The 27,478-nt window shown below is 52.9% G+C and overlaps 9 protein-coding genes across 9 annotated transcripts; 5 read left to right on the top strand and 4 right to left on the bottom strand.

Annotated features, from left to right (window-relative positions):
• Positions 1-208: 208 nt before the first annotated feature.
• Positions 209-2,037, top strand: CABS01_13989 (uncharacterized protein; the record flags this gene model as incomplete). The annotated part of the gene is made up of 2 exons (XM_060547329.1): positions 209-917; positions 1,007-2,037. 2 exons carry the CDS (start codon positions 209-211, stop codon positions 2,035-2,037), a joined length of 1,740 nt encoding a protein of 579 aa, XP_060394442.1.
• A 952-nt stretch (positions 2,038-2,989) lies between these two features.
• CABS01_13988 (uncharacterized protein) lies at positions 2,990-7,724 on the top strand (the record flags this gene model as incomplete). The annotated part of the gene is made up of 2 exons (XM_060547328.1): positions 2,990-6,691; positions 6,750-7,724. The coding sequence occupies 2 exons, from the start codon at positions 2,990-2,992 to the stop codon at positions 7,722-7,724; spliced, it is 4,677 nt and encodes a 1,558-aa protein (XP_060394441.1).
• Positions 7,725-8,252: 528 nt separating this feature from the next.
• CABS01_13987 (uncharacterized protein) lies at positions 8,253-8,567 on the top strand (the record flags this gene model as incomplete). The annotated part of the gene is made up of 1 exon (XM_060547327.1): positions 8,253-8,567. One exon carries the CDS (start codon positions 8,253-8,255, stop codon positions 8,565-8,567), a length of 315 nt encoding a protein of 104 aa, XP_060394440.1.
• Positions 8,568-9,140: 573 nt separating this feature from the next.
• CABS01_13986 (cation diffusion facilitator) lies at positions 9,141-10,997 on the bottom strand (the record flags this gene model as incomplete). Its single annotated transcript, XM_060547326.1, has 3 exons — positions 9,141-10,670; positions 10,728-10,811; positions 10,872-10,997. The coding sequence occupies 3 exons, from the start codon at positions 10,995-10,997 to the stop codon at positions 9,141-9,143; spliced, it is 1,740 nt and encodes a 579-aa protein (XP_060394439.1).
• Positions 10,998-13,357: 2,360 nt separating this feature from the next.
• Positions 13,358-13,845, bottom strand: CABS01_13985 (uncharacterized protein; the record flags this gene model as incomplete). The annotated part of the gene is made up of 2 exons (XM_060547325.1): positions 13,358-13,462; positions 13,606-13,845. The coding sequence occupies 2 exons, from the start codon at positions 13,843-13,845 to the stop codon at positions 13,358-13,360; spliced, it is 345 nt and encodes a 114-aa protein (XP_060394438.1).
• A 125-nt stretch (positions 13,846-13,970) lies between these two features.
• Positions 13,971-15,095, top strand: CABS01_13984 (uncharacterized protein; the record flags this gene model as incomplete). The annotated part of the gene is made up of 4 exons (XM_060547324.1): positions 13,971-14,345; positions 14,434-14,827; positions 14,904-14,935; positions 14,991-15,095. 4 exons carry the CDS (start codon positions 13,971-13,973, stop codon positions 15,093-15,095), a joined length of 906 nt encoding a protein of 301 aa, XP_060394437.1.
• Positions 15,096-17,850: 2,755 nt separating this feature from the next.
• Positions 17,851-18,314, bottom strand: CABS01_13982 (uncharacterized protein; the record flags this gene model as incomplete). The annotated part of the gene is made up of 2 exons (XM_060547323.1): positions 17,851-17,913; positions 17,991-18,314. The coding sequence occupies 2 exons, from the start codon at positions 18,312-18,314 to the stop codon at positions 17,851-17,853; spliced, it is 387 nt and encodes a 128-aa protein (XP_060394436.1).
• A 353-nt stretch (positions 18,315-18,667) lies between these two features.
• Positions 18,668-19,258, bottom strand: CABS01_13981 (uncharacterized protein; the record flags this gene model as incomplete). Its single annotated transcript, XM_060547322.1, has 2 exons — positions 18,668-18,912; positions 18,979-19,258. The coding sequence occupies 2 exons, from the start codon at positions 19,256-19,258 to the stop codon at positions 18,668-18,670; spliced, it is 525 nt and encodes a 174-aa protein (XP_060394435.1).
• A 4,341-nt stretch (positions 19,259-23,599) lies between these two features.
• On the top strand, positions 23,600-26,558 carry CABS01_13980 (glycosyl hydrolase family 3 N terminal domain-containing protein; the record flags this gene model as incomplete). Its single annotated transcript, XM_060547321.1, has 7 exons — positions 23,600-23,797; positions 23,852-23,977; positions 24,029-24,287; positions 24,337-24,556; positions 24,615-25,917; positions 25,967-26,457; positions 26,510-26,558. 7 exons carry the CDS (start codon positions 23,600-23,602, stop codon positions 26,556-26,558), a joined length of 2,646 nt encoding a protein of 881 aa, XP_060394434.1.
• Between the last annotated feature and the right edge of the window lie 920 nt (positions 26,559-27,478).

Genomic DNA, 27,478 nt, shown 5'->3' with positions numbered 1-27,478 from the left:
GCACCTTTGGAGCAAACCACCCGTGCCACACCCCCCAAATCTGGGCCAGAAGACCACTCGCTGCCTGCCTGCCCTTCCCGCATCGCAATCGACGACGACGACACCCGACCGTGACTCTGCGACCGAGGGAGACCAAGCGGGAGGGAAAAAAAATTCATCAATCGTCACCATCAATCGCCATCGCGAAGAATCAACCAGAGAACAATGAATGGCTATTCAATCGTCGCCAATGGCCTCCGTTACGCGCTCCACCCGGAGGACCAACACTGAAGGCCTCGTCCAGCAGCAGCTTCACCCCCATCCCCTTCACCATCCCGTCCAGGCCTTCGCCGCTGCCAACACGAACACTGTGACGCGCGCCGCTGCCACCCCCCAAAACATCTCCAGCTACCAGCACACGCTGTCCGGTCGCACCAAGCGACAGCTCGACCAGACCGATCATATCGTCGATTTTGAACACCAGAAACCCAAGCGACCACGAACGAGCATCGAAATCCTCATTCGCCCTGCTTTGTTATCGAGCAAGCCTGCTGTCGCCAACGCGACGCCCACGGCAAACGTCACCCCGACTCCGCATCCGACCACGACCACGACCGCGGCCACGAAGCCTCAGGTGGTTGCACCCCTAGCAAAACCCACGCCGAAACCCGCACCGCAAAACGTCGCGACGGTGCATCCTCCGAATCCAGCCGCTGCTGCTGCGAACAAAAATGCTGCCCAGTTGACCAAGCATCAGGAAAAGGTCATTAATGGGATTAAACACGAGCTGGATCGCCTGCAGCCCCGCGAGGTCGATACCCACACAAAGGAGGGGGGCCGCAAACTGCGCTCTCAAGAAGCCACTCGCTTCAAGAGCGAGCTGTCTGCGTATTTCCCCGAGTATGACGAGGTTATCGGCAATGAACCTAAAGAACAGCGTACGCCCCCAGTTCCCTTGAAGTTGTCTTCTGCTCCCAGAGACCGAGCAAACACATCCTTGTACACTTACTGACGATTTCCCCTTCAGAGCTTTTCACCTTCGATACCCCGATAGTCATTTTTGACTCGTACCCCACACGCCCTCATCCAGTCCTGTGGCACCGAAATCTAGGCGCGACGCCAGACCCTAGTGCAGGACTTGATGGCTTAGCAAACTCGACTGCTGGGCACAATGTTCCTGTGCGTGGATACGGCGATGCTCTATTTGACGAGCTTGTCGATGCCCAGCGGATAGACTTTGATTTCTTGGGCATCTCGCAAAAGCGAGAACCTGTTGAAGATCCTCTTCCTGATGCATCCTTTATATCTTCCCACAAGAGAGCGGAAAGGCTGGAAAAGTCCATTCGCAATACCGAACGGGGACGAGCTCAGCATGAGAAAGACCAGATTGCGCGCCTCCTAGATGGTCTCCAGGGTCACGACTGGCTCCGAGTCATGGGCGTGAGTGGTATAACAGAGACGCGAAAAAAGCAATTCGAGCCAGCACGGCAGCACTTTGTCAAGGGCTGCCAAGCCATCCTCGACAAGTTCCGCCAGTGGAGCTTAGAAGAGAAGCGCCGCAAGGCGGAGAAGGACCGCGCTCTCGCCGAGAAAGCTGAAGCAGAAGAGTCATCAAGCGGGGACGAGGATTCATCCGCAGACTCCGAAAGCAGTGAGGACGATGTCGAAGGGGATGACGAGACTGGCGATATCAGCGACGGTGACCCCCCAGGTTCTGATGATGATAATGATTCTGTTACCAAACAGATTCGTGAAGAGGCCACAGAAAGGTCAAGAGGATCGAAGAATAGCAAGAAACGTCCACGGGCGACACCACAGCCACGGCCCCCTCCAAAGCCTGAACCCCCTCGAGAATTCAAATCCTTCTTCAAGAAGAGATACGAGCGTGAGAGCGCTTTGCACCGGCACAGGCGTGCGGGCCGTAAGGTGGTGGCATGGGGACATCCGTTACCAGAGATACCCGAGATCGACTTCGATCTCCCTGAAGAGTTGCGTGATGAGGAGACACTGAGGGTACATGCGAGGAAAAGACGTCGTGATCGCCGTGGCCGAACCTGACGAGAGGTAGTCGGCTGCAAGGTTGGGCTGTGACTGTGCGATACCTGGTGTGCTGTGGCTGCTTCTTATCTTGCATCGGGGTAGCGCAATGTCTAGTTGTAACATTATCATATGTAGACTGTTGGGTTAGCATGGCTCAAGAATAAGCGTTCGAATTGTCCCATATTGTCGATGCCGAAATGAACAATATCACCCTCCCTTTGTGATTGTGAAATGCCTCCGTCAGCTACTTAAGGTAGCTAGCCTCAGGAAGTAGGCGCTTATAAGTCGCGTAATAAGTTGTGGTTTCCTTCCAGAAAGAGGGAAGAAATGGCGATGATATGGCGGCTCTGTTTTCAAGGACCTGGTCGGATTCGGGAAGGAGCTTGGTGGCTCAAGCAACAGGTGGAGCGGCACCTCGGGGAGTGGTCTGCTTACATAACCGAGCTCGAGGTAGACGGGAGTCGTGACCCGCCCAACGGGCAGGCACCTCAGGCGCAGGAGCCAAGGTGGCTCCGGCAGCTCCATCTCAGTCGCGGCGAACCGTGGGACGCGCTGACCTTGGAAGGCCTGAACTGCACCAGCTGCTGCCGACCTCAGATTTTGTGTTTGGTCGCAGCAGAACCTCTCTCAACCTCTTACCTCTCAGCTGGTCGTACCGTCGTACCGTTGGAGAACGGCATTGTTAATATTCTCAGCTGCCGCCGGCCCTTCGCCTATTCCATTTAATTTCCTCCGACGACCTCTAACGACCGATTTCCTACCTTTGCGACGCCGACCGCAGCGACAGGATGATCGTGGCCCTCGTTCAATCCTGCACCTGAGAATCTCGCGCCGGCGCACCTTCTTTGGATCGTATCCGCCGGACCTCAAATTCATCAAACAAACGACTGGGCGTTCGACCGAGCGACTCGAGCTTTTTGCTTGATGCCAAACTGCGACGTCATACTCTGGAGCGCAAACTGAGCCCACCATGAGCGCCATCGAGGCCACTGCGGCCGCCCCCGCCGTTGACGAGGTCATCGGCAGCGATTCCGAAGACGATCTCCCTCCTATGAAAGACGAGCCACCCTATCCGTATTTCGTCCTGAAACAAGATGTCGAGCTCGAGATCAACTTTCGGGCTAAGCGAATCGAAGGAAAATCCCACATCACGTTTGGCATGGTCGGAAATGCCCAGCTTGACGAGTTCGCCATCGATGCGCGACAGTCCGAGATCGACGTTAAGAATATTACGGTCACCGCCCTCAAGGACCAGAACCCCCTGGGGCCACCTAAAAAGGTGTCAGCGACGTACACGGATCCGTATAAGTTACTGGATTATCCGAAATACTATGACTGGAACGCCTCGCATCACGACCTTAGGAAGATCCGGATGCGACCCCTTATGCACACCCGAAGGAGCGACGTGCCTGCCGAGAATAGAGAGCTGGTAGGCTGTACGCCCGCTGATGGTGCCTTGCGAGTCAGTTTGAGGGATCTTAAGAAGACCAAGGGAGCTGCTAAGGAGGAACCGGTACCTGGAGCGGGAATTGCCAAACGGCCGACGCTCAAAATTCGCGTTTCGAGCGTGACGCCAAATTCTGCGGAGCTCCCCGAGAGCGAACTGACTAGTTCAAGGGAGTACCGTGTCACGATACCTTTCAAGACCAAGCTCGTGCGGGATGGCGTTCAGTTTGTTGGCGTTGATGCTGGAGATCTTCGATATCCGCATGCCTATACTCGACATTCCATCGAGCCAGGCACTGCCTCTTGTATCTTCCCCTGCATCGACGATCCCGGCACGCTTCCGACGTGGACGATGGCTGTCAAATGTCCGAGGACGCTGGGCGATGCACTTTGGCAACCACTGGCTACCCAACACAGGAATGGTAATGCCAATGGCAACCGCGATCGCGGGGCAAACCAGTCCAAGGCTGACAGAGACTTCGCCCTTACCGAGGAAGACAAGCTTCTAGAGATGACAGTCGTTTGCTCTGGCATTTTGTCAGACGAGATCGTCGACCCTGAAGACGAGCAGAAGAAGATTATGACTTTCGAGATGGAGAAGCGAGTTGCCGTGCAGAAAATCGGCTTCGCGGTCGGTCCGTTCGAGCACGTCGACTTATTCTCAGATTTTCGCACGGAAGAGAACGACGAGAAACTCGGAGCTAGCGCGCTCAAGATTCACGGCTACTGCCTCCCGGGAAGAGCTGCAGAGGTCCAGAACACGTGTGCAGCGCTCGCCGCGGCTGCTGACTTCTTCACCCTCACGTTTGCTCGATATCCATTCGACAACTACAAGATGTGCTTTCTCGATGACATGGTGGAAGATACGGTAGCCCTCCAATCACTCTCCTTCGTTAGCACCCGCCTACTGTTCCCCGAGGACATCATCGACCTAGAGGTAGACGTCACAAGGCAATTGGTGTATAGCCTGGCCTCGCAGTGGAGTGGGATCAACCTTTTCCCCAATACTCGCAGAGACCTTTGGGTCGTCATCGGCATCGCCTATTACATGACCGATCTTTTCCTGAAGAAACTATGCGGCAACAACGACTACAGGTTCCGGATGAAGACAATGTCAGACAAGCTGGTGACAGTTGATATCAAGCGACCGTCACTGCACGAACTTGGCCATTTCCTGCACATTGGAGATTTCGAGATGGAATTCATGGCACTCAAGGCGCCCTTGGTGCTCTTCATTCTCGACAAGCGGTTGATGAAAGCACCTGCTCAGACCAACCTCACACGCATCATTTCCCGAATTCTTTACAAGGCCAACATCGGAGACAGACAGAGCGAATGGATTATCAACACGGAGTCGTTTCAGCGGGTTTGCGAAAAGAATGCCAGGAACAAACTGGAGGCGTTCTGGAACCAATGGGTTTACGGCTCGGGCTGCCCCAGGTTCGACGTTTTTCAACGTTTCAACAAAAAGCGACTCTGCGTCGAGATGACTATAAGACAAGTTCAGGACAAAGCCCTGACTGAAGCTGAGCTCCTGAAGAAATCAGAATTTCTTCGCGCCATCAAGGAAAAGGCGCATGGTGTCAAGACGGACGAAAAGGCCGGTCTTTTTACAGGTCCCATGACCATCAGAATTCACGAAGCTGATGGAACGCCTTACGAGCACATAGTGGAGATTCGCGAGGATGCTGCTAAGGCCGCTAAGTTCGAGATTCCTTACAACACCAAGTACAAGCGATTGAAGAGGAAGAGGAGAGCAACGGAAAAGCTCAGCGCACAGTCTGCTGCCGACCCTGACAATAACGAAGACGCACTCTTATATTGCCTGGGCGACGTTCTGACCAACCCCGAAGATATGAGGAAGTGGGATTTTTCCGAATGGGAGCCCGAGATCGAAAAGGCCATGGACCAAGAGTCTTACGAGTGGATTCGGATGGACGCTGACTTTGAATGGGCTTGCGAGATGAAGACAAATCTCCAGAGCTACATGTACGTGTCCCAGCTCCAGCAAGATAGGGATGTCGTGGCGCAGCAGGATTCGATGCTTTATCTCAAGAAGAGTCCGCCTCATCCACTGGTTTCGACGTTTCTTACCAGAACCCTTGTCGACCGGCGATACTTCCATGGTATTAGGACAATGGCTGCGGAGATGCTATATCACCACGCCGCGGATAAGGTCTCAATGGCTGGTATGACCCATCTACTGAAAGCCTTCACCGAGATGTTTTGCTATGCCGATACCTCCATGCCTCGGCCAAACGACTTTTCCGACAAGAAGCAGTACACCGTGCAGAGCGCACTGCCTATGGCCATTGCAAAGATTCGCGATGCCAACGGTAGATGTCCCGAAGCCGCACGACGGTTCCTTCTGAATCAGGTTCAGTTCAACAACAATGCCAATAACCCATACTCGGACCATTTCTACGTTGCCAAGCTTTTGGAGGCTCTCGCCCATAGCTTGATTCCAGAGAAGCGACGGGAGTCAGACGATGCCATGGAGGTGGACATGTCAGCCGAAGAGAGAGGTTTCCTTAAGGAGGCTATCGTCGAGATTGATCGCTTCCGTAGGATGGACGAATGGGCCAACTCTTACCAGAACATCTGGACGACCACCGCGCTCGAATGCAGACGCAAACTCATGAAAGCCGGAGTGGTTCCCAAAAGTGCTGTGGCCTTTGTCCAGTACTTGCAGGATGACACGTGCGACTTGGTTCGACTCAAGGCTTTCGAGGCTCTGGTGGATCTGGGTTATTTGATGGATCTGCCTATCTTCCGCCTGATTCTTTCCGTCATGAGCACTGATCGGTCTCCATTCGTGCGGGATAAACTCGTCAAGATCTTCTGTACAGGTCTGGCTAGCCTCGCCTTTGGAGAGCAGTCGAAGGCCAAGGTGGCACCTGCTGTTCCTGATGGCGGGCTCATGATTGTGGACAATACGGAAGCAGAGACGCAGAAGAGGCGAAAAGAATTTGCTCGAAAGCAGGATATCAACGTCGCACTAGAGGCTTTGAGGACAGAGATGGAAGAACAGTTTTCAGAGCAAGAAGCGGCACTGGAGCGAGCTTTCTGGAAGGCTATCAATTCTAACCTGATCGGGCGTTCCGAGAAGATCACGCTGCTGGAGCTTTGCGGCACCATTGTGGATGCTGCTGACCGATGGACGATTACTTTGAAGTATCCTAAACGATGGAGAGTTAATCGTCCTGTCCAGCGTCAACCTGGCAGAGTCAGTTTTTCATTTGGAGTTGGCTATTTCGTCGTTTATTTTGCTAACAAACGCGCAGAACATCATCAACTTCAAGGCGTTCTTCAAGACGGGCATACCGCAAAAGATCAAAGAGCCCGAACCACCGGCGCCAGTACCAGCACCGGTATCTGCACCTGCGCCTGCTCCTGTAGTTGTACCATCTCGGCCGCCCGAACCCAAACGACTCATCGTCAATATGAAGAGTGGTGTTGCCAAACCCAGCAAGCCTACGGTCTCCCTTCCACGCCCCGCTCCCACGGCCTCTCGCCCATCGCCGGCCTCTGCTGCACAGTCTCCCGTTCCAAGCGCCGCACCGTCCCCTATCCCTCGGGAGGCAGACTCCATTGTCGCGCACTCGAATGCCAAGGCATCTACCCCAAAGCCGTCATTCTCAAAGCTCCCCGGGTCAAGGCCGCCGAGTGTGAAGCCAGGTATCGTCAAGGCAGGCATCGCCAAATCTGTGGTGTCTTCGGCGTCATCGTCGTCGTCCATGCAGCAAAATGGCCGTTCTACTCCTCAACCAACACCCGAGCCCGGCAGCAGCAAATCGCAGAAGCGGCCTCGGCCCGACAAGATCCCGGGGGTTGATGAGGCATCGCCAGCTCTCAAGAAGGCGAAGCTTACTGTCCGACCTGACGGCACTGTGGTTAAGAAGCGCAGGATGTTCAAGTTCCGGCATCCCAACCTCAGGAAGATCCTGAAGAAACTTGGTGTCAAAAACCAGATGCCCTACAGAGATCCGTCAAAGATTCGCAGACCTGGCACACCGTTGAGTGTTCGTGCTTCTCCCGCCGGATCACCAGCCCCTCCCCCATCTGAGAGCATCAATGCGAAGCCGGCTCGCAAACCTCTCCCTGGCGCACCGTCCGCGGCCAGTCCTCCTCCACCAGTTCCGGCATCCCTACCGCCGAAGCCTCCGCCGCAAGCATCACCACCTCCCGTTGAAGGTCAGCCTGCCCCAAAGAAGGTAAAGCTTGTCATCAAGAAGCCTTCCAGTTCGCTGCCCAAATAAACGGTCTTAAGCCGCTTGCTCATGGGATGAAGCCAGAGATATGAGTCGCCGGCAGGAAATGCCAATGCGTCTCTTATCATGCCCTCAACTCACAAATCAGCTCCTTTCTCCCATCCTCACAGTCATCTTATCATGCTTCCGAAATGGGGTTGCGTGAATTCACATTACATTTTAGGCGTTCTTCCAGGGCTTGAGACAGCGGAGGTTAGGCGGGATTATACATTATCATTACAACTAGGTTTTAGGGGAAGTGAAACGTGGCAAACCACAGCGAGGGGTTAAAAAAAGAATAGGGGCACGAGAAAAGGATCGCGACGAGCGTCCCCAGCGTGCCGTGCTTTTTGTGTATTAATAAAACAAGAAACACTTTCGGAAGGGAAGAGAGAGGGACGAGGAGGAGGAAATAGCCAACCTCAAAGTCGTAATGATACCTCCCTCAGTCTAGTATGCCTCTTCATTTGCCCATCGGTCCTCTTGACGTATTTATGCTCGAGACTGCATGTGTGACTGCGGACAATTTCTGAGCGGATGAACCGCTCCGCTAGGCATGGTATTCTCTTCCCGCTCGTCATACTTCCCCATGCGACAATGCAGAATGTTTCAACGTCTGCAATCATGACAGAAAACGGGCATAGTGGGGGTTGCGCCGCGAGTGGTGGGCTAGTTCCGAGATGGCCAGTTGAAATTGTAGGTATCCTAGCGACAGAGCATAAATCAGAGCCAAATTCTGACAGTCGTGTATCGTCAGAATGTCGCCGTCATACTGTGATATCTAAGGGAGGATACCGAGAGTCTCCCGACGCGGAAAGCCCTGCGAAGGTTTTTTCGCAGGTGGGTAAGTAGAAAGCCACCCGGCAAAACCGGTGCATTATCGACCAAAAGCTCACAACGAATCCACACGAGTTAAGTTCCCGTACTTTATGAATGCAAACTGGGTAAAAAGGTTTACTGTGAAATTTGTATTTCTTGTTTGACTTCGCTGGTTGTACACGCCCTACATCCTGACTGGATCGCGCCGTCTTTGATGATATTAGAGCTAGTGGGATATTCTACAAAAGGAAGACACAACCGCTCCGAAAATAACTGAAAAAGGAAACGAAGGATGGAAAGGGGAGGCAACGTGGGCGGCCCACCGATGTAAGCCGTAACCAAGTTGCTTCTGCCAAAACAGGATTGGGAGTCGCTGTCCCCTTCCTTCTTAGGTTCACGTGCGTGATAGTACTTTCACCCTTACCTCTGTCTTGCCCCAGTCCCATAAACGCCAGTCTTTTTGGTAGTTCCAAGTAGCAGGATAAGAAAGCACAAAGCCTCGCCCTTGCGATGAAGAAAAATGAAAACCCCCATGGACCCTATTCAAGATGTGCCGCGCTCTATTGAGAAAAGGTGGTATTAGAGAGAGCTGTGCCGCGAACCGAATTAATGAGAGTGTCCATGGTCGTCGTGGCTGTGACCGTTGCCGTGGTCATGGTCGTGGCCGTCATGGCTATGGGTAGACTGGCTGCGCACACTTCCAGCAGCTGTAGACTCGGTACAACAGCCACCTGCTTCGCAATTGTCTACGCACTGTAACAGACAAGTCTGCTTTGGCGAGCCAGCAATGGCAGTGCCATCGTATTGAGTAATGCGCTCAGGCTCAGTGACATTGTGGTGCTCGTCATCACCGCAAAATTCGGGTTGGATGGTGGCCGCGTGAATGCCGAAGCCGTGGAGACATCTGCGGGCCGACTTTGCAAGCTTCATGTACTTCTCGCCGTTCTCGGCGGAGATTGGGAAGTTGACATGGACGTGAAGAGAGGCAACAATCTTGGTATCGGAGAGTTGCCAGACGTGAACGTGGTGGCAGCTGATGACACCTTCCAACTTCTCAATGTCCTCGCGGATCTCTTGAAGGTCGATGTTGTCGGGGGTAGCCTGGAGAAGGACCTTGGAGGTCGCCTTCGTGAGGGGGATGGCGGACTTGAGGATAATGAGAGTAATGAACAGAGAGACAGCGGGATCGGCATAGAAACGGCCAGGCCAATCGGTCAGCCAGATGATAAGAGCGGTGACAATGACACCGACGTTACCAAGAGCATCACCAATGACATGAAGAACCATGGCGTTCATTCCCATATCGCCGTGGTCGTGGCCGTGGCCGCCAGAGGCCTTCTTGCGCTCCTTGTTGTGGTTGTGGTCGATGTGAAGGCTGGACTCGCGTCTCGAATGCTTGTGGGAGGATCGGCCACGGGAGTTCTCGATCATGTAGGAGTGGTCGTTGCCCTTAGACTTGAGCAGAGGCGACTGCTCATCAGGCTCGCCATCCTCGATGACGGTCTCCTCGACCTCGCTCTCGCTCGTGGTCGATTCCTGTCCGTCACGCTGAGAACGGCTGGCGTCAATGATTTCCTGGCGGAAGCTTGAAGGATAGATGCTAATGTCTTCAATGCTAGTGAGACGCGAGTGGTTTCGCGAGCTGTTTCTTCGGTTCTGGCTCTTGGAGGTGGCCGATGTGCGGCTTTGGGCTCGGCCCGACGGGTCGGACTCCCCATCGAAGCGAATGCGACGGGGCGTCTCAGGGTTGGCACCGGCGGAGGCTCTAGCGACGATGGCTTCAGGAAGAACATCGCCAACGTTGCCACCATCGTTGTCCGTAGCGTGCGAGACATGGGCGCGGCCTTCCTCGGCAGCGTGTTCTGCAGAGTGGGGGTGATCGTGTCCGTGGTCGTGCTCGCCGTCGCCGTGATCGTGATCGTGGCCGCCGCCGTGGGAGTGGCCATGGCCGCCGAGGACAAAGAAGCCGACGAGGTTGGAGGCAAGGCCGAATGCACCAACAACGAGAATAAGGACGGGGTTTTCGATTTCGGGAGGGTCAAAGAATCGGGTAATGGCCTCGAGAATAATAGAGACGCAGAGAGCGATGAGGAAGACGGCATTGAAGAAGGCGCCGAGAATCTCGGCTCGCAACCACTGCACACTCAAGTCAGCTCCACGTTGTCTTCAATCAGTGGGAGGGGGATGACATACACCGTAGGAGTACTTGTCGGTAGTAGCCTTTCTTGCGACGGCGACGGCCCAGAGTCCGACACAGAGAGAAATGATGTCGTTGAGCTACTTGAATTAGCGATGTGTCGCACGCGGCGCGGCAGGGTAGTATCGGAGCAAACGCACCATGTGGAAGGCATCGGCAGTCAGGGCCAGCGACTTGACGACCAAGCCAACAATCAACTCGACGAGAAAGAAGACGACATCGATGGCCAGCATGATGCTGATCCGCGTCGACTTGGACCACGCCATGATGGGCAAATGTCGTTTGGTCGCGGAGGATGAAGGGAGAGGAAGAAAAGAGCTCTGTGAGCCCCGGACTGTATCGGGTTGGCCCAGTGGGCAGGTTGTGATAGAAGGTTACGTCGTTGTCGCTGTGGTCGCTTTTTGTCGCCGTTGCCCGTTGTTGGTTGAAGATGGGCGGATCGGGGGACAAGGGGGGAGGGGGAAAAGAAGGAAGAGAGGGAAGGTGGAGGGGCGTTGCCGGAATGATATTTGAGTGCTGCTGCGCAGAAGTGGGAGGGTTAAAAAGATTGAGTTTTTGGGGAGGGTGTAGTAGTGGAGAGTGGCAGAGTGAGGACGCGAGTTGAGTTTGGCGCTACGCTGTATCTTGACCTGACGGGGTGGGAATAATATCGATCTCGCTCTGCATTGATTAATTGCCTGCTTGCTTCCTTCCTTTGCTGCTTTGCTTGTCGATGCTCAGTGCCCACTGCTCTAGCTACTGCTGCCACTCTCTGTCTTGTTTCTTCTTTTCCAGATGATGTACGGGATGCCGATAATTAATTGGGATGGGTCATAGTCGGAGGGGGGTTAAAGATAGAGAAAAAAGCCGGGACGCGGTCGGACGCGGCGATGGCACAATGCGCAATCCAACAGCGAACGGTTTGTAGAGGTAGTTAGGTGTATTCCCAAGTCAGGTAGGTGGGTATCATGACGGAATGGGGATTTCCTTCCTTTTTTCCACCCACTCGTTGTAATTGTCTCTCTCTACCTCGCCTTATTAGGTGGTGTACGAAGTATCAATACGAATTTGGATGGAACCCATTTCTCTCCCCAACAGACGAATAACACGTGCTTGCTGTTGGCTGCTCGCAGCACGCAAAACCCAAACAAATGAGATGGATGCAAAGGGACCAGGGGGCGACTCCAACTGAACGGGAAGGGGAAAGACTCAAAGAGCATGGGGCAAGGGGGGGCAAATGGCATCTCAGGGCACCGTCAACTCAGACAGAAACATCAGCTCTGCCTTAGTGAGGTAAAAGGGGCATTTCCCAGGGAGGTCTAGAGATTTTAGGAGTGATGGAAGCAAAGAGAAGGGTGCTTTCCATGCTCGCGACTGCCTTAATGTAAGGTGAGGTAGGTAGACTGCACCAGAAGCATCAAACGCAAGGTACCCGAGCTGGGCGACAAGTTCTGAATCAAGGCCAGGCTAAGAAGCCCCGAGTGCATCGGAAATGCATCGGTCCTCCGCTTCAGCACCGGCCCCATCGCCGCTACCGCCACCGTAACTCAGTGACAAAAAGACCGAGCTTCGGACATGCACACATATGCCCGTAAGCCTTACAGCCTGAGATCAGCCTGAGATTAGACGAGGGATAGGAACGATACTCCAAATCTGTGAAAGCTTGCAGAGTGAAAAGCCACGCTGCAGATTAGACCGTGATGATGCAGCACTATCAAAGCTTCTGGGTTTTTATCTAACAGTATAGTAGCAACGTCCCGTCTCTCTACACGCATTCTTGGGCGATGGGCTGACGGGGGCGGCTTGCGATCAGCCTCTCATTGGCCGAATGAGGTCAAGAACTCCCCCACCACACCTGCCCACATCGCAGCTTCTTCGTAAGGTATGATGTATCCAAGTACCCGGACGAAGTAAAGGTACCTACTGTTAAACGGAGGCAAGTGCGAACAATACGTATCTCTTCCCTTTTGCTCCTTCTCGCCAGCCAGCCAGCCACCAGTCAGCCTGTCTTACTCCAGCACTTGTCTTGCCTTCCCTTCCGAGTCCCGACAATTTTCTGCAACACCACCACCACCGCCTACAGCTCTTCAGAGACGTTCAAGTGCAACCGCAGCCCAGCTCGCCATTCGGTTCGGGGCACCACCGTACCGTTACGGTGGGAAATATCGGCTCGGAGCTTTTTTATCATCGGCTGGCACTTTACCACTGTTACACCCGACCATTCCCCAACACCCAGTCTGCCAGTGACTCAATCCCCAGGGTCTGAGGTCAATTCGTCATGCGTTGATCCCTCCTTTTCGGGAATCACTGACGCATCTTCTCAATGACCCCAGCCAGCCCCGATTTCGGCGCCATTCCCAAGAAAATCGACATCTCGCCCCCACGACTGAAGCTGTCAGTCGTTCTCGTTGCCGACCCTGTTCGCCCTGCGAGTCTCCCAAGCATCTGCTTCCCATCCTTGTCACCCCCGGCTGCGATATCCCCCCATCGCGTCCGGTCGGCCAAGCCGGGAGCCGTTGTGGACTCTACCGCTCGTTCCCGTCGACTAAACCTTTTCGCGACTCTCTCTGGGGCTTAGACACTTTTGTTTTTCGTCAGCGGTGCTGTCTTTCCACGATTTGTATCGAAACGCGGAAGACCTTCTCACCTATCCTCCGAAAACACCGCTGCTGTGAACACGAGAGCATGAAAGACCGCGGACAGCGGCATGGCTCACTGCGGTTGACAGCACTGGTTCCCTGATAGATCTCCGCTACTAACAAAAACGACCAGCACAGCGGCGTATCTGAGTACGATTGTCAATAAGATGTTCATAAGCTAGAAGGTTACGAGCGTCTCTTACGCTGCAGTTCCCGCGAAAATCTCCCCTCGTTTTGCATTCGTTGTCAGACCTACACACAAAGCAAAGGCGATGGTAAAGGCACATATCATGCCCACTTTCGCTGACCAGCTAGACACGTACGAAAAGCCGACGATGGTTCCGATGAGCAGAGTTGCAGCGAGTGCAATACAGATTAGGCCGACTGCCACTGTGATTGACTTTTCGTTATAGCGACGGATTCGATGGAGCCCATCGCGGGACAGTTCATCCTTGACAATGTCAGAATGACTTAAATGAGATGCTGGAGAACACATTGCCTGTCCCGGCCAACAGGCTCGGGGCCGTTTCGAGAGAAAGTCGGCCTCTGCTGGCACTTTCAGGGAAACTAAATCCGTCTCGTCTTCCAAGAAGTGTCTTGACCTTCCACCAAGCACTGGCAATGGCTGCTCGAGCCAGTTCCTCACTCAACCTTCCCAAGTCTTCTGGCAGATGCACATACAGCATTGCAGCAAAGGCTGGGACAGAGTTCATAGAAGCCTTGCCCGATACAGGGGCCCAGTTCAACATTATCTCAGCCCACTTGGCTCAAAAATTGCGTCTTGAGCCCAAACCTCATACAGAACGACTGATCCAGTTGCCAACCGGGGGTGATGTCTTGTCTCCAGGCTGCCTAGAGGTTCCCTTCAGTTTCAAGAAAGTGACGAATCTGGCATGCTTCATTCTCCCGCACATCTCTCATGATCTGGTCCTCTCAGGCGCCTTCCTTCGTGCACCGGAGACGTTAAAGAAGTATAAAAGCAGGATCACCGCTGCTGTTCGTCAAGGTGGCAAACGGCTCGGCCTGCGCCTTGTTGGGAATGAGAGGCGGTGCCTCCATGGTCTCATTGATGGACAGCCTGTAGGCCCTTCCTGATACAGGATCAGACGTCATGGTTATGTCCAAAGCATATGCTATTTCCCGCGGCTTCAACATCGACAGGAATCTTCAGAAATTTCTTGATCTTGAGCTTGCTGATGGTTCTGAAGCCTTCACATGTGGCCTAGTCCGCGGGGTAGACTGGACATTTGCTGCATCACGACAAAGCGTGAAATGCGACTTCTACGTTCTTGAAGACTTGTGTACGAATGTTGTGCTTACCAACGACTTCTTGTTTGGATTAGACGTTTTTTCCACAGAATCAGAGTTCCTGTCCAAGCTTTCTTATAGCGAAGACTATTCAGAGCTATTGCTCATAAGCCTCAAGGGGAATTGTCCAGCTGAGTTGCCGCCGCACGAAGATCTGGCCAACATCGATCGTGAGTTCAAGTAGCCCTCCTTCGCTCATATTCTAGCACGTTGATATGATCATTTACTTACAAATCGCTCTCGTAGTGACCTCTGCGGATGCTTTTAGTCGCCAGCGAGTACTTGCAGAGCTATATCATCGCGACGAAGTGGACAACCTAATTCATGCGCTAGACCCTGGCGACCAAGAAACTGCTAGAAGGACAGAATTTGAGAGACGCAGGGTATGGGAGGAGCTTCTACAGAGGCATCAACAACTACAGTTTGCTGCCCAATTGAATAAAGCACGTCGCCAATGACTGCGCCAACCCAAGACGCACACACAGCGACGAGTAAACGCAGAAGGTGGGCCCTCAGGTTTCGCATACCTTCGTTGAGGGCCTCGAGGAAAGGGGGATAGGAATTGGCAGCGCAGGCTGGCTGTGTGAAAAGTCCTTTGAAGCATGACGTTCTGGCGTAGCGGGCGAAGTTTGTGAACTGTATCTGTACCCTTTTAGGAGTGGCCGTCTAGCTAATGCGTTCTTGGTCATTGAGTTACTCGCCTGACTCCTTCCTTCTGTAATGACCTTGCCCCTACTCTCGTTTTTCCAATGCCATACGACTTCTCAATTCCGAAGACTGTGAACTCACTCCAAACGGCATAGATCTAAACCTTCGACTTGCTCTTTCTGCAGGCAAAGTGATGAATGTTGTTCGCGGTTCGGTCTGCTCGACATCCTCCTCAGATCTACGTTCTCATCCATCCGCTTCCTGGATCCTCCAAACGCCAGTTTCCGCGGAATAAGAGCAGCTATGGTCGATATCGTAGTCTGGGTCCCGATACGTACTCACGCGCGAACACGGTGGATCACGAGCCATGCCGCCCTCCGCCTAGTAGCGTCGCACACAATGTGGAAGTGGCGTCTCGTAACCCCCTTAAGCTTTTCGACATCTGCCGGTGCGATGCCTACTCTGGCTACCTCCTCAACGTGTATACTGGGTGTGAATTTAGCTGGCCGATTTTGCAGCAGTTCAACGTAGTAAAGAACGAAGGTTCTGGTACGAAATTGTGGCACACCGCCACCATGGAACCCCTCACGTGCCCCGTCTTGCTGCACGATGGTTTCCCAAAGTGCATAGATAATGTTCAGGCAAGCCTCGCATGCAGTCCTGGCGCCATCATCAGCCATGGTCTTTATTTAGCTGCCATCTCGAGACTTTGAGAACAGCGTTCGGCCCGGAAGGTAAGGCGGACGTTGCTCCTTTGGTCGGGAAACCTACTACCTCCCAAGGAGCAGCGACAAAACTGTGAGACTCCCTTACTTATCAACCCTATGTTCATCTGCTACCGGCTCGAAGAGACCTCACTCTACCACCCGCATAACTGACATCTCGTACTGACAGTAGACCATCACTCAAAGGCCTCAAACCGCCTCTTCCAAAGCCCTCTCAGCTCTCCTCCTTTCCATGAAAGTAACAAGCAGCTGATCATACGGCGCAGACCTCCCCGCCACCGCGCGTTTCGAGCTCATAGAATGCTTCTTACACGTCAGAGAGCCACCACACCGACGGCCCTCGGGCAGCAGGACGCCGCACTGGCGTTCGACGTCAATGGAACCTAGAAGTGGGGAGCCCTTGCCATCAGCCACTGCACACGAGCAGACAAATACACTCTCATTATGCATCGTGGATGGATTAGAGTTTCAAATCCACATACTTTCTGTTGCCTGACGCCTCTCGAAAGTCTGAGGCGTCGGAGTGGAGCCCGCGTGTTCGTGGACTGGAGGGGATGGTGGTGCTTGATCACCTGCATTCAAGACTCCGCTTGAACGAGCGGGGTTCATGGTTAGATGAGATTGGATGGGTGGACTGGTGCGGTGTTACAGTCGATCTCGACTGAGCTGAATAACGACGAGATACTGAAGATTCCGATATTAGCCTCTGCAAGATGGGGCGGTTCTATCATTGAGCCTAAGTACGTATATAGTAGCTACCCACTGTCGCAGAAATAATCCCAGAAAGTGGCGTCGAGAGGCCGAACCAAAGGACAGATTTCTTCGGGTATCCAAGAAAACAAAGTTCTGGATGCTGCGTGAATTGAAGCTGGACGGCGGATGAGGGAGGGGGGCTTTGAAATTTCCGGATGAAAGATCTTCATTAATATGCAGGCAAGGTAGGATGAAGAGTGTAGTCACTTAAAGTCGGGAAAGTTTGAGGTCGCTTGATCGGCACGTGAGCTTCTGCCTGGATCGCGGCAGCTCGGGCTAGGTACCAACGGTGTGGTATCCACTTAAGTCCGACTCGGTCCCGGGAGACGTCGGCGGTGACCCACCCGAGGGGCCGACACGTCCCGACTTCAGGGAGTCTCTCCCAGCTGTGGGCTTTGCACACATAGTAATTAGGTCATGCTTTTTCAAGAGTAAGGTAGCTTCCACTAGTTGCTATACACCAGTGACCTAGGTACCTTGGGCTCTCAGGAATTGTGCCCTTCTCCTCCAGATCAACATGCATCTGCGCGTTTGGTTCAACCTCGATTACTGGTCAATGGCCATGGATTGTATGCTTCAAGTATATAACATAGCCTCTCAACGAATTGATCATTTCGTTATCTAAGGGCAATAGTGAGGCTTCAATTGGTGGATCATCTATGACGAACGGCACTTGATCCTCGCCAAGACACGGCACGGCGGCCAATCTCGACTTGCCTGCCCTTCCTTTACGCTTCGAACCATCAAACTTTGGAACACCTGCCACTAAGTCACTTAGAAGAGAAGCCATGTATATCTAAACGGTCAAAGAGGACCTGCTGGTCTCGCTAGTTCCTGCATCTACGACGATTAGCAACTTGATAATAAGCCGTGAGGATCGAGGATGGGTGCCCCTGGATACTTGTCCAGCTTGAATGTACTAAAAGGAACATTAAATCGTCCGGCTGTGGAAGTTTCCTTCCTATTGAAAACCCTACGAAAAATCGACTGGCATCAGCCCCATTTCCGCTCAGTCGTTTTCTATAACTGCAACTTCCTGACGCTCGCAGGTAATCCCGAGGCGTCATCTAGCTCGAAGACTCTTTGACTACATCGAGAGCAATTAGAAAGCCAAAGAAGACTAACGACAGCTATGATAGCGTTAGCAAAGTGGTGAACTTCAACTAGCAGATTGCAAACATTGCGTGATAGTATCAGAGTAACATACAATCAAGAACCCCAACGCGAGCGTTGTTAGTTCGAACCCTCCGGCTAACGCCTTACCAGCAAACATGGCGTGCTGGAGCCTCCAGGCTCGGAACGCTCCCAGCAAAACGATACAGATCGAGAAGCTGTAGCACAAGGTAGCGAGCGGTTTACCCACGGCCGTATATCCGAAGCCTGTATCTGACGCCTGCAAGGCGAAGAGCTGCGCTACTATAGTCCCTAGGACAGCCGTAGCTAGTGATGTGCGAAGGTATCCTAGAAACGTTCGCTCGATCGCTTTGAGACAGGTGATATTTCTGTTAGCTATTGGCAATCCATTGATCATGACCAACGAATACGGAGGTAAGACTGGTGAAATAGGGATGACGGGACAGCTTCCGGCCCAGACGGCTGTCTGGTTCACGACATTACGAGACTGTAAGAGTTCGCGTAACACTGGCTGCCGTAGGTCCATCCGAAATGATCAGTGGCCCATCAAGTGCAACATCATGTATGGAATGCGACCTTGTCTGTACCCCAGGGAGAAGACACCCGTTTTAGTGTTGATGAGGGGGGATGTGACATTATACAATTTTTTGGACATGATGATGCCTATATGCAATTTCTGGCCACGCAAAGATTGCCATGCAGGGAACGGAGGAAGGCAGATGACCACGGCCGCGAGATAGGTATCAAGGATCAGGGTCTGCTGTCCTGGTATCGAGGAAAGAAACTTTCGGGATGAATGGGACGATCAGGAATGACAATCTCAAGGGAATTCTGGACGCATAGTAGAGAGGTGTCGGGGGTCACTAAACCGTGCAGACTGCTGCTTGACTGATCATCCGGTGCAAAAAGATCTGGAACAGTAACATCCCACCATCTTCCCGTATGATCGGGACGGAGTAGCAGAGCTATGAAGATGCGGAAGGGGTTTTCCGAACTCAATCTTGAAGTGCTCTTAATGCGAAACCGTGCGTAAAGAGCAGCTGGACACGCACAGAACGTACCTAGGTGGTCGCGGCAAGTCTCAAACTCCACTACTACGCTGACTTGTTTGCTCCAAAACCGCTTAATGACACATTCTTTGCTAGAGGACGGCGGGCTCTGGACCGATGATTCCGCACTTGAAGCCTCGGTGCTGCCCTTGTCTTTTCCAGTAACATTCAGAGCTGTCTCTAGCCGATGTTGGTTTGGTTCATCGTCATTTCGCCTCTCGTGATATCGTGTTGGCCCTTGCGATGTGATAGCGGAGATGTTCTCCGATGAGCGAGGCTCCTGTGACGGCATAGTGTATGTCTTCTGCTAGAAACGGGGCGGCGGTTTGCGTCACGTATTCGTCCTACCAGATGCTGAAAACGGCCCAGACCTTGCCAAGACCAACGGAGCAGCAACAAGAAGACTATTGAATAGATGCAGGAACACCGACTTGGCTGCGTGGGTTCAATGTTGATAAGTCTCCGGTTATATTGCAGCCTTGTTGTGTAAGTATTGTCTAGTGTCGTCGTGGGATGTGTTGGATTGCAGGCGATCGAACAAATTCAGGTACCATAAGAAGAGGCCTGTGGTGTCATAATCGACGCGAAAGATAACGAACAATTGTTAAACATCATGGAGGAACCAAGAGATGAATGTGCCCATCCTGACGCTCAACTGGCCAGCAGTTTGAGCTCGGCGATGACACCGGGCAGACGGCAGTCGGGAGCGGCAAACTCACTCGACATATCGACTAAATGCGGCTGCCGGCGATAGGGACGAGAATTGGGGCAGACGTTGACTTGCCGACAGAGATAGGGCAAATGGTCGCCGATGAAAACGAATGATCCACTAGATAGACAGGGATGGCTAAGTGGTCGGTGGCTTGGTAGACGATTCGATGTTTGAGCCAGAATATGCTTGAATCAGTGTGTAGAAGCCAACGACCGGCACTATCTGCCGTGCGGTAACTTGCTCCCATCTCGGTCTACTTGATTCCTCCGGAGAACAGGAAGTTGAAAGATGTGACCCGCGTAGATTTCGCCGTTGTCCTTGGATGTTCTGGAAAGGTCATCGTACCTAGCTTAGAACTGAGCAAGGGAGTGAGATGGGGACAATGCAGCTCCTCCCCGCACTCCACTGTTCTCCAACTTCTAGATCTGCAACCTAGTGGCAGGAGCATCCACACAGAAATGGTTAACCAAGACGGTGGAGGCAGGCGGTTCCGCTACGGCGGGTTTGACGGTTGTTGTTTGGGTTGAGGTGACCTAAGATCTTGTGATGGAACGGGACGTACCAAGGAGTTGAGGACGGGACGAGGCTCAGGTACGGCCGCAATAAGAAAACCTCCGACGGGTGTTCCTGCACTTTCTGTTCACGTCGGCGGTACGTCTACTCCACGGATCACATGTGCTTCCGAACCGAACTCAGGGTCGCATCTCTCCATGCAGGTGCATTTTCTCCGTGACTCCCGTGCCAAAGCCATCTATCCTCAGGTAAGGTACCCGAGCTGACGTGCCTTTCGCAACCCGCTTCATAAAAATGGCTGCGAATTAACATGGGAAAGCATGACGTATCACGGTTGGGGTCGACGAAACTGCTCGTTCGTTCAACACCGTCCTGTCGAGAATCATCGCCGCTTCCCTACCTTGGCCAAGACAAACCAAAATAGTTTACAGCACCGCCGCGGGACTCTCACTCGATATGCAACCGCAAAGTTTCCCGGAGAGACTTCCGCAACAGTCAGGCACTTTCCATTCGCATGTGAAGTCCCAATGAGAATGGAGTCTTGACAGGGTACATCGCTTTCCGTCCAGAGTCGCACCACATGAGACGAACGACGACCTTTTTGAGATGGACAGCCGATCAAGTACTGGAATGAAAGGACACTGCGCAAACTTTATGGCCTGATTCTTCGGGTCGTTGTTGTTTTACCTACTTAAGGTGACAGGCTGCTTAACGGCGGGCCTCTGCAAGGTGCGGATGCAACGCAGTCATGCACCACACGCAAGCACTGTCCGAATAGCCCTTTGCTGGGGCCCTTGATTGAAGCCATTCCCGATCTAGCGCCAGGGTCAGTACTACACATCAGGAACAGGGCATCCCATGGCTTTAATACGGCTGGTCCAGGAACGCCATGGTTGTCGGCAAGGCACGGCTGGTCTGCATCCGACTATACTGCAGTTCTTACACCGACGCAACCCTCCCCGATTATCGAAAAGTTCGACGGGCGTCTTACGAGCCGGGATCTTCAGACCAAAAGACAAAACCATCTGGCTCGATATCCGGTTCATGGAAAGATGATTCCCCGCCTTCCCTGGGAATAACGATCCGCATCGATAGCTAGAATATCGGGAGGCAACGACAGAATCCTGGCTTCTGGTAATAGTCTACACCTTGCGAGGTATCATTGCAGCCGTCACCTTGGGATTGACTTCGTTGGACTATCCCCCTCTCGCATCAACGACGAAGAGATCGTATGTTAGCGTGAATCCGTTTGACTCCGAGCCTGTCGGAACCTACCTCTCTATGAAAAGGACGAGTTACCTAATTCGGATGGGGAAGCTTCTCAAGAGTAGCCGCAAGCAACTCGGCGATCAGGGATCTGTCAGTGGAACAGCAGCGACCCAGACGCCGTCCTGTTGGGACTCGGAATCCGGACCCCACCTCCCCCAGTCTCGCCATGCAAGTTTGTCTTTCCGGCCAGCCAATCCGGCTCACTAAAAGGTAGGACGGGCCGCCGAGCCGTCGTTCGATTCCTTCATCATGATCCCTAGCCTCAGGTCGCCCTGGATCTCGATAACTTATTGTCAGCTATTCAGGCTCACGTCCGCCCTATCCTACTGGACGCCCCTTCCCCGAACTTTATTGCCACTGGGAAAAATTTGACGCGGACACATGCGACCTTTTATATTTCTTACCGTCAACGCGTTCAAGTCGCCGATCCTTTACGGTATGAACAAGTTCACTGGGCATTGAACTTGCCCATCATCCACAACCGATGATGGTAAGCCCCTCGTGCTTCTCCGGCGAAGCAGGGGCCGTCAGCCTAGCCCCGTGCTCCCAATCGGACAGTTGGGGTTTCGTCTAACGGGTGCACGGAATGGCCAATTGGGAACGCTGTCGGTTCCGATACTCCGTCTGCACCACGGCGGGTTTCTTTCAAGTGCCATGGGACGTTAGGTCGCAGGTTCCCCGGACAAGTGCAACGAAGGCCAGTCTGTCCGTCGTCCCTGGATTCCTTGACCACGCGGCGACAACTTCCGGCCTGCCGGGAGACTCTTTTAGCGCCCATGTGCAGCTCTATGTGAGATGGATTCGATACTGGCTGAGATCAAGAACTGCAATCTTGGGTTCCAAACGTTGCGCAGCTCCTGGTTCCTCCTTGAATCTTGCGTTCCATGCCATGGATTTGTGATTGACAACCTTGACCTGCGTATGCAACCAGGCGGAACGCAGCTCTCAGCAGCGATGCACCGAATGCTAACGAGATCGATAGCACGATGGCACTACAAGACTCGGGTGCCTGTTGATTAAGCAATGTTCTATTTGCCGGCTACCGCTTTGCCTCATTTGGCTCAACTTTCTCGCGGATGCTTCGCGATGTTGCAGGCATGGTAGCCTGGACAATGGTTCGGAAGAAACGGTCTTGAGTCCTTGACCAGGGGACCTTACCAGAACAAGCCCCCTATTCTCACACCCCTTGGGGAAGCTGACGTGAAGCAGAATACCTAGGTATCCGTAGCGTAACCCCACTTGGTCATTTGCTTGCGGTCATTTGTCCGCTAACTTAACGCACTCCCTCATGAACTCCAACTGCTTCCCCGTCGACCTGCCTTGCGTCCACCGCTCGAACGGTCCGTTCTTACCGAAAGAGCCCATATCGCCCAGAAAAGGCAGCGAAAAGAAAGTACGGCGTTGCCTTTCACCAGCAATGCTTGCGCATGGTTTGGCATGGCACAGCAGCTCGACAGGGAATTGAAAAGCATCTGCTGGTCATAAAGTCAAGTGACTCGACTTGAAGCGCTCAAATCCTACATTGGCCTTGCTTGTTATCGGCGGCGTTGTGGTAACCCTTACTTGCAGACATTTGGACACCAACCCGCTTGTCCTGGGTGGTGAGAAATCTCCCCATCCCGGCAGCCAATGTTGCCATGCACCACCGGGCTCTCCGTTTCCTATCGATGCTGGGCGGAGGATTGTCCACAAGCAGCTGACAAGTCGCCATTGAAGCTTCCGTTTAAAAGACGTACGTGGGAAAGTCCCCCTCCGTTTGAATGTACTAGTCCCCATACGTCTGCCCAACCTTTCGAGATCCTGCTAGGTTGTACTTCGTTTCTCACCCCTTCCGTGGCTCTCGTTATCAGCCCCGTTTCTTTACTTCCTTCTGCAACTAGACCCATATTGCCTCATCTTCATTGACCATCTTTCATTAAGACGGATAAATGTCGGGCTCATGTGAGCTTTCGTGCTTGAGGTTTGCCTGCACTTCGGGTCTCATATAAGTCTTACATACGTCCATCACCATTTTCTATTTGGCGTATGCTCTATCCCACAGCCGCCTGTTCTACCATACCCTTCAAAGACTAGCCTCTGCTGAGAGTGACTCCGGCAAGAAAGAATCACATAGCTATTGCGCTGGGAACGTTCATCGAGATGAGCACCGTGACAGACAGTCAAGCGGGGCGCGATGTTGAGGCACCCATCTCTTCGCCCGAAACCGAGACGAGCAACTCGACGCCGAACACGGTGTTTTCTCCGCCATACAGTCCCCCACAGAAGATCCAGCAACTTTTGAGAGACACAAGAGTTGCAGCAAGAAAGAAGTTAGATCAGCTGACCCTGGAAGAGAAGGTATGGCCAAAACAGTCATCCTTGGAACAGAGTGCTTCCATTAACAGTACATAGGTCTCGCTGCTTACCGCCGCAGATTTCTGGAGGACAAAGGCTATACCATCCAAGAGCATACCGTCAGTGAAGACATCAGATGGGCCAAACGGTGCCCGTGGTGGTATCTTTGTCGGCGGGACCAAGGTTTGTCGCACTTATCAACCATGTCCTCAACTGAGTAACTAATTCTGGTAGGCTGCTCTTTTCCCCTGCGGAGTCTCCCTAGCGGCAACCTGGAACAAGGACCTACTCTACGAGGTTGGCCAACACCTTGCCGATGAGGCGAAAGCAAGATCTGCGAACATTCTGCTGGCACCGACAGTCTGTATGCATCGGCATCCCTTGGGCGGGCGTAACTTCGAGTCTTTCTCGGAGGACCCTCTTCTGACTGGCAAATTGGCTGCCCAGTATGTTCGTGGCTTGCAGGATAAGGGCGTGGCCGCAACCATCAAGCGTTTGTGCATTGGTTTCCTAAGGAAATCAATCTTTCTAACATCTAACAGACTTCGTTGGCAATGAGCAAGAGACGCACAGACTGACGATAGATTCTATAATCCAAGAACGTCCCTTGCGCGAGATTTATCTACGACCATTTGAGATTGCTGTACGAGAGGCGAATCCATGGGCTCTTATGTCCTCATACAATCTCGTCAACGGCGTACATGCAGACATGCACAACCTCGTACTGAGGGATATTCTTAGAGGCGAGTGGGGTTACGATGGGTAAGAGAAACTCGATCATTCCCTTCCTTATGCTTCCTGCTTGCTGACTTTCTTTAAGAACCGTCGTGTCTGACTGGGGCGGCACAAACTCGACCGCAGAGTCCATTATCGCAGGGTGCGATGTCGAGTTCCCCTACTCCCCAAACTGGCGTTTTGACAAGGTGATTGAGGCCTTGAATGAGGGTAAAGTGACCCTAGAAGACATCAACCGCGCCGCGGAGAACGTCCTCACGCTTGTCGAGCGACTTAAAGGCGATGATATGTCAGCAGAACTGCCAGAGAGAGAAGACAATCGCGAGTCGACGCGCTTTCTGATCCGCACTGCTGGGGCTGAGGGCCTGACGCTTCTCAAGAACGATGGCGCAGTCCTTCCCTTGAACCGCAAGACAACCAAAGTTGCCGTTATAGGGCCAAACGCAAACCGAGCTATTGCCGGTGGAGGAGGAAGTGCAAGCTTGAATCCTTACTACAGAACACTTCCACTGGACAGTATCCGCGCAACTTCTGAGCAAGAGGTTACTTTCGCTCAAGGCTGCCACATTTACAAATGGCTCCCAGTAGCGTCGCCGTACTGTACCGAAAAGTCAGGCAAGCCCGGCGTCAACATCGATTGGTACTCTGGGGACAAGTTTAAAGGCGAAGTGGTTGTTGTGCAGCGACGAGTGAATACGGATTTGTTTCTATGGGATTCCGCACCCCTAGCAGAGATTGGTCCCGAGTGGTCAGCAGTCGCGACGACTTACCTTACGCCAAAAAGTACTGGAAAGCATACAGTCAGCTTCATGAGCGTTGGTCCTGGCAAGTTGTATGTGGACGGAAAGCTTGCTCTGGATCTCTGGGACTGGACCGAGGAAGGGGAAGCCATGTTTGATGGGTCTGTGGACTATCTCGTCGACGTCGACATGGAGGCTGGTAAGCCTGTGGAGCTGAAAGTCGAGATGACCAACGAGCTTCGCCCTGTGGCGAAGCAGAAACAGTTTGGCATAACGCACAAGTATGGAGGGTGCCGTATTGGTTTCAAGGAAGAAGACCAAGTTGATTTCCTCCAGGAGGCCGTGGATGCGGCTAAGGGGGCTGACGTAGCAGTTGTCATTGTTGGTTTGGATGCAGAGTGGGAGTCCGAGGGCTACGACAGGCAGACTATGGATCTACCTTCCGACGGTAGTCAGGATCGGCTCATCGAAGCAGTGGTCAAAGCGAACCCTCGTACTGTTGTCGTCAACCAGTCCGGTACACCTGTGACTATGCCTTGGGTCGACCAGGTTCCGGCCATTATTCAGGGATGGTACCAGGGACAAGAGGCCGGCAATGCCTTGGCCGACGTCTTGTTCGGCATTAAATCCCCAAGTGGAAAGCTTCCGGTAAGTCATTTGCTCCTCATATATGCATATGTGCTGACAACCGTGGGAGTCAACCTTCCCTAAGCGCATTCAGGACACTCCGGCTTACAATAATTGGCCTGGCGAGAACCTGAAGGTCAACTACGGCGAAGGCCTATACATTGGGTACCGCCACTACGAGCGAGCAAGAATCGAGCCGCTGTTCCCCTTTGGTCACGGTCTTTCCTACACCACTTTCGAGTACGGCCGTCCATCAATCAGCACAAAGACCCTCACATCTCGGGGCACAATCGAGGTCATTTTTGCAATTAGCAATGTTGGCTCGGTACCTGGTTCCGAGGCTGTGCAGATCTATGTGCGGGATGACAAGTCCAGGCTACCCCGCCCGGAGAAAGAGCTTGTCGCTTTTGAGAAGGTGTTCCTAGAAGCTGGGGAAACGAAGCACCTCACCATTCACCTCGACAAGTATGCCGTGGGCTACTATGACACCTCGGTCCCGGGCTGGGTCGCCGAGGAGGGCACCTTCAAGATCCTTATCGGCGCATCATCTGCTGATATCAAGTGAGTCGTCCAAGATTAAGCATGATGAAAACAGACTAACCCGGTTTTCAAGACACTCCGTTCAGTTCGAAGTCAAGGACTCATTCAACTGGGTCTTTTAGTCTGTGCTTCCTGGTGCTATTTGATACTCATTACACCATATCATCCATTTTTTTCCTGTCTATCTGCTTGATATCAATGTTTCTTCGTGATCTGCTGGAGAAATTTATGTAGATAGGAGCCATGCCAATCCATCGAAGCATACGGATAAGACCTATTCTCAACGAATCTATCTTCACATTACTGGCTCGCCCACCTCAAGTAAGAGAGGCTAAAAGCTGGTTGACACAAAGAACGGCTTGTAGACATCGAGATAGCTTCGGGAGAGCTAGCACGAGACTTGACTGCAAGCTTTCGTCAGCTGCGCGGAAAGTGGCTGCTGAGCCTTGGGTGCAATATAAGGCCGTACTTCTGTCTACCCTTGACCTCGGCTGTTTTGTCAAAGAGACGCCAGGGAGGTTGTCGCCAAACCAGTCGGCTGGAGGACATTTCCCAATGGACGGTACACCACTCTCATGGCACCGTTAAATATGGGCTATTGTTAGACGGTGGAGTCCAGAATCTCGGGAGGCTTCTTCCATATTTCCTAGAATGGCTTCGTGGGCGCGGACTCTCCGAGCCTCTGCCTCACCTTATCTTGCATCGCCAGGCGGGGAAATGGGAGAACCTTGGTTTCACCCGCCTCGCGTGCTCTACTAATCTCGTTCCTCCCCCCACGTATGCGTGATGCCATACCATATCGCTCGCAGAAGTCGTCATCAGGTACACCCTTCTGTGTCATGCCCACGCGTGACTGCCGCCTTTCCAGCTCTGGAGACCGTCCTAGATACTACCACGTGTATGTCGACACCACACATAAAGAACTCCATCGTCTTTGAGCTGGAGCATTGGTGGAAAGATACGAGCCTGTCGACCGAGAAGTCATCAGGACCTTGAGCATTAGGGAAAGAGGTTAGTGCCAGAGAAGTTGGGGGTGTCTTTT

The sequence above is a fragment of the Colletotrichum abscissum genome, assembly GCF_030869225.1.
Source record: "Colletotrichum abscissum strain IMI 504890 chromosome Unknown Scaffold_49.1, whole genome shotgun sequence".
Taxonomy (NCBI): Eukaryota; Fungi; Ascomycota; class Sordariomycetes; order Glomerellales; family Glomerellaceae; genus Colletotrichum; species Colletotrichum abscissum.
This window is presented reverse-complemented; position numbering and strand designations above follow the sequence as displayed.